Source organism: Pygocentrus nattereri, chromosome 24 (genome assembly GCF_015220715.1).
Source record: "Pygocentrus nattereri isolate fPygNat1 chromosome 24, fPygNat1.pri, whole genome shotgun sequence".
Classification (NCBI taxonomy): domain Eukaryota; kingdom Metazoa; phylum Chordata; class Actinopteri; order Characiformes; family Serrasalmidae; genus Pygocentrus; species Pygocentrus nattereri.
This window is the reverse complement of record NC_051234.1, coordinates 25,821,549-25,836,633: the sequence shown is the minus strand read 5'-3', so window position 1 is coordinate 25,836,633 and position 15,085 is coordinate 25,821,549. Positions and strand designations below refer to the sequence as shown.

Genomic DNA, 15,085 nt, shown 5'->3' with positions numbered 1-15,085 from the left:
CAGGAATGAAGACGCGGGCGAGCAGATAAAACGGCAGACTGATGTTGGGCACGGGTGAGATGGCGCCATCCTTAGCAACCTGAGGAGGCCCGCTCTGACGTGGACCCGACCAACCACTAAAAGACTAAAAGACAAAAATATCTATTACAGCTGCAAGAAGTAGCAGACAAAGTTGCTGCTGATTATGGAAAGAAATATTCTATATTACTCTCTAGTGTTGATCTGATACACGTGGTCATTCCAACAAACTGTGTTACAATACAGCAAGCGTAGGAGACGATATGACTTCTATAGTTTTGCTGCACCATAAACAAAGAAATCACTCACACAAATGGAGCTTTGATGGCGGCGCTATGATGGGCCAATGCAAAACAAAACAGCAGAGGATGTAATTACGTGATTAGCTGCCGAAACTAATATTATTATTATAGAAATGATTATTAGTTGCAACTAGTGACGCATTGATCCAATATTCTGGATAGGTATTGGCACCAATACTAACCTTACTAATAAGATCAGATGCTGACTGGACATGACCAGTTCACATTCAGAACCGTTTCTTTGTCACAGTCAACTGAGTAGATTAGTTTGCCATACATTTTTCTCATTTATTTCTTATGTATTTCCTCCTTCGTACATACACAGCATATAAAACCACAGAAGGCATAATGGTTTGATCAGAATGTTAATCAGATAGTAGTTGATAAGTTAATTTTAGGACAAACCATTAATTGTAACCCTAAAACTGGATTACAATACACTCATTAAAATTCTGAAAAGTTCTTTTTATCTTGCAGATGGTGTGTTTAGCAAACTACAGAATGCATAATAGTTTGATTAGTCAATTTAGTTGAACAGTAATCGCTATATTAATCGATTAAACAAATAATTGTGGGTTGCAGCCCTGAGACCGAGTAGTAATTTAGAAAAAATCTCACAGGTGGTGTGAGGTGGGCCTAGCATTAAGGTGTTTAGCAAACCACAGAAGGCAAAATGGTTCGATGTGCCGATTAACTGGAAAACGGTGAAAAATCTTGCCAATGACGTGAGCTGAAGCAAGAATCGGGGTGTTTAGTGAACATAAGGGACAGTGGATCAAATAGTTGATTAAAAGAGTCAAAATTGATCAATCGATTTAAGGAATAACTGCTGCAAAACCTGTAGTTTTGAGAAATCACAGCAACAGAGTTGATTAACAGAATAATGTTGAGAGCCTAACCGATTACAGAAGTAATCCTTAGTGGCTGCTCTAAAATGTAACAACTGTGAAGATTTTCAGCAACGGTGTGAGATGAAGCAAGCGTGGAGGTGCTTAGCAGGGCCGGAAGCTGGAGGGTAATGAGGAGGTGAGGGTGCCAGGTGAGGCTGAGAAGCTGCCAGACAGCCGAGCCCCGCATGCTTCAGAATCAGATCATAACCAGCACGCTGCGGACAAAGGGTGGATAGATAACTCCTGATAATTAAAGCGCTCAGGCTGGAGGGCCGTTTGCCGGGGAGGTGGGGAGTGTGTGTGTGTGTCAGAGGGTGATCTCTCTCTGTCGCCACTAAGGATGCCCACGTTAATTCTTAATGAGACATTCCAGGGTGCGTAACAACACGGCCTGCGCCAAACAACAAAGGCCTCCCAGACTGCAAATGAGGAGTTCTCCACAGACAGCCCAGCCAGCCAGTGCCGCACCGCATCATTACCCCCTCACACACACACATGCACACACACAGCGCCATCACACAGCCATCATTAAGGTAGGATGCAGTTCCTGTACGTGTGTATTGAACATGTACAGCCAAGTGGGGGCATGTCAGCTTTGGCTAAGCCAGACACACTCAAGCAACAGCTCTGATACAGGGCAGGAAGCAGCACAGCAGCAGGCCAAAGCTAGAAGCAGGGAGGAAAAAAGATGCACAACCTTAAACTGACATGTGTTTAAATAACCAGCTCTGTCAGTGCAACCATGTAAAACACACAAACTTCCTCACCAAAGCCTAAAGACTACCAATATGTGAATTGGCAAGTTCCACTCAGTTCTTTCTATAGTGCACTTTGTCTCCTCAGTCATGCAATAGCTGTTTATTTCAAAGGTAGACCTTCACACAGAGCAGTGGCAACAGCATAAGGATGCAGCTGGGTCATTCTCCATTTGACTGACTCCAGTGACATGAAGGTGTAACAACAGTGACTCCAGTGACATGAAGAAGGTGCGACACCAATGACTGTGATTCAAGTGACAATCTGGTTAAAACTGAGGATTTTGTAAATTGGCTGAGTCACTGGCGTCAGGTTGCCTTGTGCATCTATTTAAAATCAATAATAAAAATGATTTATGGAATTATTTAGACAAAGGTATAATTTCCCAGCCATTCAAGCACAAAACACCAGTGACACAGAAGTTATGTGCTGCCTGATAAACAAAATTATCAATACATTAATGAAATATAATGTGTGTGGACTCAAGCAGCTTCCTCTCTGATGAGCCTCGAACCAAAGAAGCAGTTTAACAGAGCTGAAAAAATGTTTACATGTAAAAGAGTCCTGATAACACCAGTGACCAAAATCTCTGTGACAAATGAATTTTTAAAAATTTTTAATTCAATTTTTAAATGTAGTATAAGATTAATGATACAAAAAAGTAAACAAGAATCTGTGTTATACAAATTCCTAAATTAAACCTCTCAAAAATATTGTTATATATAAAAAATGTTTTTTCGAATGTTGAAAATGAGTTATGTAAAGAATCTGTTTTACAGATTCAAATATGAAGCAGGATAAAATATGAAGCAGGATAAAAAAGAAAAATATGTGAAATAATAAGAGAAACGTATTATTTAATATGAGGTCAACTGTGTAAATGTATTTTGGAGCTGTGCCTCATATTTTAAGGATCTCTTTAAGTCCTACAACTTTTGTGACAAGGTTTCCCCTCCAAATGGAGAATGACCCAGCTATGAGTCTTCATCTCTCTGTATAACTCAACAGTCTTCTACAGTTCAAGCCTTAAACTGCACACTTATAAATTAGATATGGCACAATATCACCCTTACTGTTATAAGCCCATCACTGATATTGTAATATGACTTACATTACTTTGTATTTTGTAGCACTACAAGAAATTCTATGCTCTTAAAAAAAAAAGCTTAAAAATGCTTCTTGAATGCTTAAAGGGTTCTTTGCATTGTCAAATGGTTCTTCAGACTGACAGAGAACGTATGTGGTTCTACAAAGCACCAAAAAGGGTTCTTCTATTGTTATAAACCTAACAATAGTGAAGCCCTTTTTGGTGCTATATAAAACCCTTTTCAAAAACGCTCTATACAGAATCATATACAACACTGCATCAATCTAAAGAACTATTTCATGAGACAAAGAACTCTTTAAGCATGCAAATGGTTCTTTGAGTGTTCATAATCTACATAGAACCAATGTTTTTACTAAAGAACCCTCAAAGAATCATCTTTGTTAAGAGTGTATGCTATTTCACACTGGATTCATAACAAATTCGGACTGGATTAATTGGATTTTCTCTGTAGATCTAGTATTTTCTACTGATACCATCCCAACTCTGATACCAGTATCGGATCAGTGCCATCTCTATTACAGACACATCACTCTATAAGGAGAAGTTGTTAAGCAAAGCAAGGCTGAGGCATTAAACCCTCATAGTATGGCATGCTACACAGATCACACCCATAGGATGTACAGCAGGTTCCTCAAGTCTAATATCACATTGAAAAACTGAAAAATTCAGAATTTTGAAAAACCTCGAAAGAATAAAAGATACGACCCGGAAAATAAAGAAAAAATGTTGTACCGCTCGGGTTCTAGACCACATTCAAATGTAAGTAAATTTGTGATACTGGTCATGTTTATACCTTTGTACAAAAAGTTCTTATCCTTTCCATTGAAACTTGTGTTCAGACAACTCAAGTGGATTTGATCTACTGATCATAGGCTTTTGCACAAACTTGTGGAGTTCATGCAAGCGCGAGTGCACGCTGTCATTAAGGCAAAAGAGGGATGTGGCAAACAGTAAGAAACTCTGAACTTTATATAAATATATTGAAAATTCCACTTTTCACTCAAATTATTAAGCTAATAATATAATTTGCCAATGAATAAAAGCGTGTCCTATTCGAAAAGAATGCAAAACAGGAGTATTTTCAGCAGACTTTCTCAGACTTCTGGACCATACTGTATGTTTTTATGTTTAATAAATGATATATGATAGTAGTGAGAGCAAAAATATGTCACAATGCTTGAAGACATTTCCAAAATACAAGATATGTATAAATATATTTAGTTTTTCGCTGGTTTGATAAGTTGGTACAGACCAAAAGAAAAAAAGCACCAGCCCAATTTTAAAAATACTATCAAAAACTATTAATACAATTATTTTTATTCAGCCTGTCACACACTGCGCTGTACTACCAACAGTGAGTCAGCTGGTATTTGTGTGTGTTTATGTGTTTAGCATGTGGTGAGCCGTGGCCGGCAGTTCTCTTGTGGCTTGACTTCACACCGGGAGGCCGTCACAGCAGACGCAACCGTGTTACTTTATTAGCAGGCTGCTAATGAGGCATGTCTATCAGCCACATAAAGAGCCTGGGGTAGTGATCACAGAGCTCAGTGTCTTAATGCCAGGATAACTCACTCACACTCTCATACACTTACAATCCGGCAGAGACAGGCAGCAAACACACAAACGTGCACTTGCACGCGCACACACACACACACACACACACACATACACACACACACAAACTCCCTCTCTCTCATAAAACCACAGGACTAGGCTTTTCAAATGGTAAATATATTATAGATTTAAAGTAATACTGCAGTGTGTATCAGCCTAATTTCTATCTGCTGTATCTGTACTATATGATTACCATGAACCAAAACCCTGCACTTGGAAAGAGAACAAGAAATACATCAAATCAAAAGAAAGTTACAATAGAAGCCAAAGGGAGGTGCAGAAATCCCATTGACTCAAAACATACTCACAGTACAAGTCAATGAGAAGGTGTTTCAGTACATGCCTACTGGCTTTTATTACATGTATGATACAATAACAGTCTTTTATTATAAGCATGTTAGTAAAAACAGAAAACCCATTGAATCCAGACACACAATAAAAGCCACTGGGCAGTTGCTGAAACACACTCCCATTGACTTCTATTATGAGAATGTTTTGAGTCAATGAGTTTTCTGTTCGTTTCTAAAGACAAAGAAAGATGTAATATTATTACCTATAGCACTCGACCATAAGATTTCTGCAGATACTTCTGAACAGGTTAGCTATAAAAGAATGAACTTACATAGAGAAAGGGTAAATCACAGGAAAAAGAGTGAAAAACAGATGTTTCCAAAACAGGAGATGCTGGATGATTTCCAAGACTGGAGAAACTGATAAAACAGATACAGAAAAAAAATGGGACTCCTAACATCGTGCAAGATCTGGTAGACCACTAATACTGTCACCATTACATGGACAGTGCTTTCATCTTTGAGAAAGAGGAAGAAATCAAGCTCTAGTCTTGCTTCAGATCTTAAAAAATCCACAGGCATTTCTGTCCATTCTTCCACTGTGAGAAGACAACTCAGCGCTATGAGTCTGAAAGGATGTGTAGCTGTTACTGAGAAGTGGAAATGGAAAAAAGTGAAGAGTGGACACACTAAATTTGGACATATCTGATTTTGCACTTGGTTAATGAGGTTTCTGGGTACACTTTTCTGTTAAATATGTTTCCTGCCTTTTTCTGACACTGAAAAATGAATAATTGGCTGTAAGTTGAACAAATGAAATAAAGGTCTCTAATTCTGCTCAATGATGTGTATATTGATAGAGTGCAGCCACAAATGTATTGCATTAAACAAGAGAACATGCATAACAATGGACATAGCAAAGTATTACACATTTGTTGTAATTGTGCTGAGTGGGAGAATGGCAGTCCAGTCAACAAAATTAGCGAATGTTGCTACATAAGCACAGATATGCAACAGATCCAACCATCTTCAACACAACAGCTCCTGCAGAGAGCTGTGAGTGCAAATCATTATGAACAGTTTTCTAATGTGTGCTTCTAATGTCAATCCTCCTACTATACCGCTAATGGGTACATATCATCCCCTTTCCTACACAAACACATCTAAAAGCTCCATTTAAGGTCCTGATGAGCATTTAGAGGTTAGAAACCATCTGGAAACCATCATGGAACGAACATCTGGAATAAAACCATCTGCTTGAAGCACTGCCTTCAAAATGGGCCACTGATGAGCACTGAAACAGTGGGCTCTCTCACCTGTATCTGTACAGAGCACAAAAGGCTGGTGAAGCTGTTGGTCCAGTAGTGTGAGCAGGTTTCTCACGGCCTGGTTTTCCTCCTCCTTCCGCTGCTTCTCTTCCAGCATCTTCTGCACCTCCTCACGCACCTCCTGTACCTCTTCACTTCTGCTGTGGAGAGTCAGCAGCATGTGCTGCAACTCGGCCTTCACTTGTACTACCTCCTCCTCTCTCTGCTGCAGGGCCTGCAGGGCAAAGGGACAGTAGAGACCAGCCTGAAATGACCTTCATGCAGATTTAGGCCTACAGGCTTAAAAAAGATGGTTCTTCCAGGGTTCTTTAGTTAAAAAAATAATCCATGAACATTCAAAGAACACTTTGCAAGATTATGGTGTTCTTTGCATCATTAAAGGGGTGCATAAATATGCTGTTCATTGTTCTATGTAGCACCCAAAAGGGTTCTTCTATTGTTACAAGCTTGACACTAACAATAGAAGAACGCTTTTGGGTGCTATACAGAATCATTTTCAAAAAGGTCCTATATAGAACCATCTACAGCACACTCTCCATCAGTCTGAAGAACCCTTTCATGATCCAAAGAACCATTTTCTTTATTAAAGAACCCGTGAAGCACCATCTACATTAAGAGTTTAACGTATGCTAACAAATAGTTTAAATATATAGTCTGAACAAACACTACATTTTGGTACATAATAGATAACATGTAATTACATGTAGTTGGACACAGTACGGTGCAAAAATCAGAGACCCTTTTTCTTTAACTTCAGCTTAAAGTCAAAACAGCACATAAGTACGATTGAATTATTGAATTATTAAAGTTCACCTGGAGCTATGTCTGAGGACACTGCTCATAAGCAAAGATGGGACACAAAATAACTGAATGTGTTCGACAAAATAACTGAATCTAACGTTTGCCCAGCACTGTAGCCCAGCACTTCGGCATGAATTCCAATCCATATTAAAGGATATGAGTCTGCATTACTGACCTTTTTCCATTTGTTGTGAAATGTAAACAAACCTTCAGACAATGATAACTCTTAAAATGCAATAATATATTCAAATAAATAAATACAGTGTAATTAATTACACTCACAAGCAGTTTACATCACATACAAACAAGTTTGAGGCACTTTTTCATTTACTCTGCTGTCAAAAAATGACAAGACAGAACACACAACTAAAACTTTTCAACTACCTCAAGTCACAATTACATTTTTCTTCTTCTACTTAGACATAAATGTGATATCAGTTGAGTGACAAAGTCTAAAATATACACGCTGACAGAAGTTCTCATTGAATTTTGCTTCGAGTGAAAGTTTATGTATATTAATGTGTATGTAAAAAAAATTAGAGGAAAAAAAAGGTGCTTTGAGGTGTATGAGGTTATAGGGAACGTAGCGTGGTTGGATGCACTTGTATTCGGTGATTTTGGTAGCTAGAAGCTCAGCCTTTATAACTTTGTCCTTCATGCTGCAGTGAGTGGATATAGTGTTTACAACTAGTGCCATGCAGTGAGAACCGTAAGTGCTGCTACAGTGTTTGGAAATGGCATACTAAATAGGCCCTACAGTCTGTGCCCACCACTATCAAACTGGAATTTGCATTTGTGTCCATTATTATTTAATTACCCTAATTACACTCATGTATGTAACCATCCGGCCCGTTACAGAACGTGTCTATGCGTAAACCTGAACGCACTTAGCATGTATTATGCATGTTAATTTAAGCGTCTTAATGTGGCCCCATTATTCAAAACGCTGAGCGCGTGCCAACGGCCACTGATGCGACCTGACAATAAAAAACATGCCACTGGGGGCATGTTCTCATGCTCGAACACATGTCTGGCGCTCGTGGCTAGGCTGCAGTGAATAAGAGGCTATTATTTCACGTCAGGTGCCCATGAATGGTTGGCGCTCTCACTTGGCATGGCTCCACACCTCCATTCGGTGTCAGTCTGCCAATCATCCGCTCCGCTCATTTGAATATTTAGTGCCCTTTCATGCTTTAATTGGAGTCAATTGCATTGACTTGGCACGTTTGTTTTTTTTGTTTTTTTTAGCTGAAAATTAATCTCAGCCCTAATTTGTTTCTGTCAGGAAATCAAAGCCTGAGTGAATAATGGCAAATGTTATCATGGATCCTGCCGTCTTCAAATGCCCCGTCTGTATATTTAACTGAAGCCTTTAATTATTTGTGCAGTGCTGTAGGTGAACATAAGTAAGGCAAGGACCATGGATTTAAATAGTGGTAATGAGAGGTAGCTAACAGCGCTAACATAATCTAAACACTTGAGAGGAGAGCTCTTTGAGTGTTTAATATAAAGGGTGATCAGGGATGGAGCAATACAGGGTGAGGAATTAAGGCGAGATTTTGAAATTCAATACTTTTTATGGTATTAACCAAATTACTTCAATACTACTGAGTAGATGTGTGCCAGTGTTCAGTAACTCAGTGTATTGCACTATTAAATATGCACTGTAATGGCATCATGAACCCTTTACAACATCGTCATTGAAAGTTAGTTAAAAATTGGTAATTTCACCAGAGGATGTTTAGACTCATAGAGTAAAGCTGCTTTATGACAACAGCAGTGGTATAAAAGTACTATATAAATGAACTCTCATTTGACTTGACTTGATTATGAGAACCTGGGGGTCAATATCCATGCTTGTTCCAAAATCCTGACAGGTGACTGGCTGTCTAAATATTCACCTTCTGCAAATGACAATCAAGCTTGGTTGTTATAGAAAAGTGGGTAACATCTCTGCCTTCCACACTGTAGGCTGGGGTTCAATCCCCACCTGGGCAAACACCCCAACACTATAGCAATAAGAGTCCTTGGGCAAGACACCTAACACTACCTTCGCCTACCTGTGTAAAAAAAATAATTAATTGTAAATCACTCTGGATAAGAGTATCTGCCAAATGCTGTAAATGTAAAACAATCATTTATGCTTTATGCCCCTTTTTTGCTTCTAAAAGAAAGTATTCAAAAAAGTATCACACTAAATGCTCTGGTTATCTGCTCCAGATGTCAGTACTGGAAAACTGAAAACACTATTTGGGTGTTCGGTGTTCTGCACATGTACTTTTGATTCTTTATGTCAAATATCAAATATTTAATGTTAAATAATAACAAACTAATACATACACTTTTATACAAGGTTGCGCAATTCCAACATGTCTGCAATGTCTACTGACAGCATACTGAAGATTTCACCTTAAAATACTTGTCACAAAGTTTAAACAGTTTAAACACAGCTAGCAGCCATTCTGCATTGTTTTATTTCTTTGACTCAAGAAGTAAAGGATTTACAAGGTCATCTGCTACTGAAGAATGCAGCAAAAGGCAAAAGACCAAAGAAGTACCTTCTGGCAGAGATCAAGCTGCTTCTGTAGGGCTTCGTATTCCTCATTGGAGCGACTGTGGTCACCCTGGTAAGATGTGAAGTCTGTCTGCAGCTGGAGACATTTCCCCTCATAACCACATATCTGTAACAGTAATACATGATGAATATATGTTCAAATAAATTGAATAAATAATAGATCTGTTATTCATTATATACAGTTAATGACTAACATCTAACAGCACATATTCTGGGCAACACTTTATTTAAAGGCTATATAGGGATTTTATAACACATGCATAAGCACCGAATAAAATGTTAGTAAAGCAATGCTTACATTTTAAATAATTTATGCCAGTATTTGCCAGATGTCCTTAGATTTATGGTTTTATAAAGTAAAAGATTTTGTGTTGATATGATGGGCCTTAAACTAAAAGGATGGATATTTAGTCTTTTTATGACATTGTTAAAGCCTCATTCACAAGTAATGGAACTTGCGAAGTTCCAAAAGTAGAAGTGCCCTTGGCATATATATATATATATATATATATATATATATATATATATATATATATATATATATATAAATAGTACTGGAGAAAAAGCACCTCTGCTGGAGTACAAAATGACTTGTACTTAAATGGCTTGTTTTTATTTATTTATTATTATATTACATATGTTGCTATTTTGATAAGCAATTTCTGTTAAGGGAACCTGTAAAAACAACATCTAGCTGTTCATGCTAAAAGTATCAATTAGCAAACTGTAAGTGAAAGGAGTCAGAGATGAAAACAGGCCCTACAGTACAAAGGCAAAGAAAAGCAGGCACAAATCTGTGGGCCGAGACTCACTCAGGCTTTGAGTCACTCATATTTATCCAACAGCAGCGAGAGAATCAAACTCATTACAGAATGTAATAAAGAATAAACTACTGGCATTCTTCAAATCGGTAACTCTTTTATAACACACAAACAAAAATGATTTGATTAAAATTACATTCCACCGGTCTGACCTTGTAGGCAGCAGTTAAGTTCATACAAATTAAATTTCTCTGTAATAAAAAATGATTAATTTGTTGCCAGACATGGTAAATATCTTCAAAAAGATGCAAAACAAAAGTGACAATGGTGGAGCTTCATTTATTTCTTTTGCTTTCTTCTTTTTTTTTGAACCTCGCCTTGCCTTGTGCAGAACTGCACTGGCTAACTGATATTAATGAATCTTGATTCAGACACAAAATTGCATAGCCATCATATGGTGTGAGTAATGCTTGAGGATATTTTTGGGTATGTTCTGAATAGCCTAGGCCTTTTTCCCTTGAAGATTTGAAATATTGACAGGAATACCAAATTAATAAAAAAAAGACATTTATGAAAAATTCCTCTTGTCTAAAATCTGTCCCAAAAGGACGGCAAGAAAAGCTGAGCAGTGATCAGGGCAACAACTGAGGACTTGTATTACACAGTGAAAGGCACTGAGCTCAAGGGAATACTTTCAGGTGTTGGAAAAACTGGCCTGCTTTTGCTGACTGTCCACTTTCACTCTTAATCTCTGCATTTCCTCTTCGCACCGGAGGCTTCTCTCTTCTCGAGTCCTCAGGCTGTCCAGGGCAGCCTGAAGCTCCTCCGTTAGCTGCTCCACTGCCTCTTCCCAGTGCTCCATTTGGCTGGCTTTCTTCTTGTAGCGACTCTCCAAACTGGCCATTTCATCTCTCAAACTGCTAACCTCTGCTTGCGCCTCCTTGACCTGAGTCATGGACACAAGAATATGCTATTGTTGGAACCTTATAGAAGCAGGAAAACATCTGAACACAAGTTAACTGAATATGGAAATTCCACTGATTCTATTGCCAAATTTCTATATAATTCAGTTGTTGAAATGTAGACCAAGTCAATCAAAGTGTTTTGATGTGAAATGTCAGTGTCCATTGCTGAACATTTAACAGTTGAGGTGACAAGAACTAGGGGTCTGTCTACAAAGCAAATATAGCCATTCAGTTTACTAGTGAAAACCACCAGTGAATACACATGTACTATTGATGATAGTAAAATAGTGGCAAACCAGAAAAAATACAATACAAAAAATACAATTCTGCCTTAAAACACCCTGCCTGTACCATTCAACCATTAATGGATTTAAAAATATACATTTTAGGCCAAAAGCTTTAAGCAAATCTACTGAAAAACAATGCCTCAGATATTAGGCAACATAGTCTGAACCATTTCATGTAGACACTTCTGTGAGGCAGATTTTAGAATGGAGCATTTCATATTAAGCCACTCTGAACTCCTTTGTTTACATCTTAATTTAATAAAGCAGAAATATGTTGCATCAAGACTGGTGATAATATAGTGCATCAATGCCAATCCACTATAAATCTATTACCAATATAAACACCTACCTGTTTCTTAGAAAGCTGCGCATCTTCCTCCATCCTCTGGCTCTGGGCCTGCAGCTGCTGAACTTTCTCCATGGCTGCCATGTATTTCTGTTTGAAGATGTCTGCTGTGGACTGGTGACTCTGGGCAGATGTCCTGCTCTCTCTCAGCTCTTCCTGAACCTCCTCCAGCTGCTGCTTCACAAGGCTCATCTCACCACCACGCTCCTTCAACTGGTCCTCATATACTGTTATCTAAGCAAACCAGTATGCATAAAAATGGTCCAAAATCACTTAGAATTACATTCTGCTGCAAAATTAAGATTTGATTTTTCCTTATCTTCACCATGTAAAGGCCAAATTTATTATTTTTTAAAGTGTTTTGGGAATACAAGAAGTAATTTCTGAACCATGTATCTTAAAGTTTGATCATTGCTTTGCAAATACAAGGCATTCTGGATAGTAAATGTTGCGTTAATTCATGATGCTGTAAAGTAAGGAAGCCCAGTTTGGACATTTCTTGCTGTAGCTTTCAATTCAGTTCAATTTGTGCTTTTTATATTAGCCGATCTTCTACATCAGTGGTCAACAATCCTAGTCCTGGAAGTCTGCCTTCCTGCATAGTGTGGTTCCAACCACAGTCTGCCACATCTGCTTCAGCTAACTGACTAGCTGGATCAGATGCATTAGTGCTAGCTGAGGGAGCCAGAACGTTAGAAGCAAATCAGTGCTAAATTTTAAAGGAAACTAAATGTCTAAGAGAATGGTTGGGCATCTCTCACCTACAGCTTAATTTATAAAAGGGCATTTTTAAAGGGGTATTTTGGTCTAAAACTAGAGCTGAATATGATATTTATTATTTCATAGTGACCAGCAATCCTGGCTTCAAGCCTAGCTACCGATCTTCAGGCTAACAAATACATCTAAGGCAGCATCAGCACTTTTTAAGCAAGTCTTACCTCAGTTGACAAACAAAATAGTAAAGAAAACAGTGATTTTAGCTTTAACTAGCACAAAATGAATGCCAGAGACAAGTCTTTACTCTTTCAGCTGCAGAAAAGGAGCCAAACTGACGGAAAGTATCCAGTTAGCCAGGTAGCTAGCCTGACACTCACCGTAAATGAACTGTATTTTCAAAAATATGTCATCAGAAGGGGGTTTACTAGTCTTTCTCACTCAGAAGAGGACAGTAGACATCTTTACAACAGATAGGAATGGTTAAGTTCTTCATTTTGGCTGGAGTGCCCCTTAAATTAAAACATTCGTTCCAAACTTTTGAGCTGTGAGAGTTTTTGACATGTACCATGTCGAGTTCCTCATTCGAAATTAATGTTGAAAAGCCAGAGTACACAAATGAACGCAATTAAAGCATATTTGAGTCAAACACAATCATCGTGATCAAACATTCAACAATCTTATTTTGCGTCTAATTTCATTTCAACAATTTCACATTCCAGCCAGCTTCAGTGAAAGCCCTGTTTTCATGACCTCACGAGCTGATGCCATTATAGCATTATCAGTGAAATGTTTTCATGGCTTTAAAGAGGTTTTTTTCTTTCCTTCCCTTTGATAAATGACTTAGAAAGTGCGTAATGACTTTGATATGCTCCTCTTGTGACTGTAATAAAGAACCTGTGATTAAAATGGCATTTTCCATTGGCTTATTAACCAAGAGGGCCAACTGGCTGACCTTGGGGCTGCTATGTCAAATTTGCTGGCCTTTTTTATCTTTTTGCTGTTTGTGCCCATCACATGGTGCTGCTTTGTACAGCATAATGAGGGTTTCTCTGCATGCCAATATCCCACCCTGAGCAGCAGTGATCTGCAGACAGGAAGAGCTGCCATCTCTGAAAACAAATTAAGCATTTCTCCTTCGCCAGCATCATCTATTAAAGCCAAAGAGTTTACCCAAGCTGCCCTAAATACAGCTTCAAGGTCGTGTCCTGAACAAACAGCAGCACCCTTGTTCCCAAAACAAAGTAGGTTAAAAGCATCCAGCTGTATGCAGCCTGTGCAAAACTATTAAGCATGAAGTAAAAGTGAACCTGAAAAGTGCCAGAAAGTCGCCCAGCAGTCCAAACACCTGCATAATGCCAACAGCTGAGCAGTGAGAGGAAATATTTTAATAAAGCTTGAGAAACTGATTTCTAAATGAACTCTTACTCACTTGCTCATTATTTAAGCGGTTTTTCTAAGTTCTTGCATAATTCCATTGATGCATTGTAAACAAAGTCATTCTAACTGGTTAACTGTACAGAAGGTTACAGACTCAGATTTCCTTACAGTGGTGTTGACAGGAATCAGGGGTCAATGTCTACAACACAAAGTCATTTTATCTACTATCTGAAACCACCTATGGACCTACACGGACCTTCTGAGTTTTATATGTAATGTTGATGATAAAATGTCTTAAAAAATAACTTTTCTTTGGGGATATCTTGTCTCACAACACCCTGCATGAATTCAGATAAACGGATTAATTACAAAACTATGTTATAAAAAGGCATCAAGCAGAGTACTCATAAGCTTTCAGCGGTTGACGACTGCTTCTTAATAGCACCACTGTGAACAATTCTCACTCTTAATTTCTTTACAATGGAGTATTTCACACCAAACCACTCTGAATTACTTTGTTTACATCTTAACCATTTAATTACACAGAAATTTTGAAATATTGGTAGAGTTCCCTTTTAACACTTAGAACACAAGCTTGTTGCTGCCATATACTATTCATAAGCAATTCTATAATTACATAAGTAATCAGTTTACACTTTATCTGAAAGCTACCAACATAGGGACTTACACATGCATAAGCACTGAATAATATTTAAAAGTATTTATGAACAGCTTGTCATGTAAATTGAACATGAAGAGAGTTAAATACATAAATAACTATCTGAATGTTGTCTGCACTGAATAACACTGTCGCTGATGAAGGAAACACAGGTATCTCAATTATTTTTTCTACATCATTTCAACTTGACAGCTGTCCTTTACATTGTATGGATATTTCATGATCAATGGACCAAAACAAATACTCCAAAACTGCTCCAAAGTAAAATCTC

The 15,085-nt window shown here is 38.1% G+C and overlaps 1 protein-coding gene across 4 annotated transcripts in view; it reads right to left on the bottom strand.

Annotated features, from left to right (window-relative positions):
* Positions 1–15,085, bottom strand: part of LOC108438592 (golgin subfamily A member 6-like protein 22) — a 181,767-nt gene that overhangs the window by 64,096 nt on the left and 102,586 nt on the right. For all 4 annotated transcript variants that reach the window (XM_017716529.2, XM_017716512.2, XM_017716503.2 and 1 more), the window contains exons 17-20: positions 12,045–12,275; positions 11,159–11,389; positions 9,666–9,788; positions 6,295–6,520 (exon numbers count right to left, since the gene is read on the bottom strand). In XM_017716529.2, coding sequence (XP_017572018.2) covers positions 6,295–6,520; positions 9,666–9,788; positions 11,159–11,389; positions 12,045–12,275 — 811 coding nt within the window. The remainder of the gene's footprint in view (positions 1–6,294; positions 6,521–9,665; positions 9,789–11,158; positions 11,390–12,044; positions 12,276–15,085) is intronic.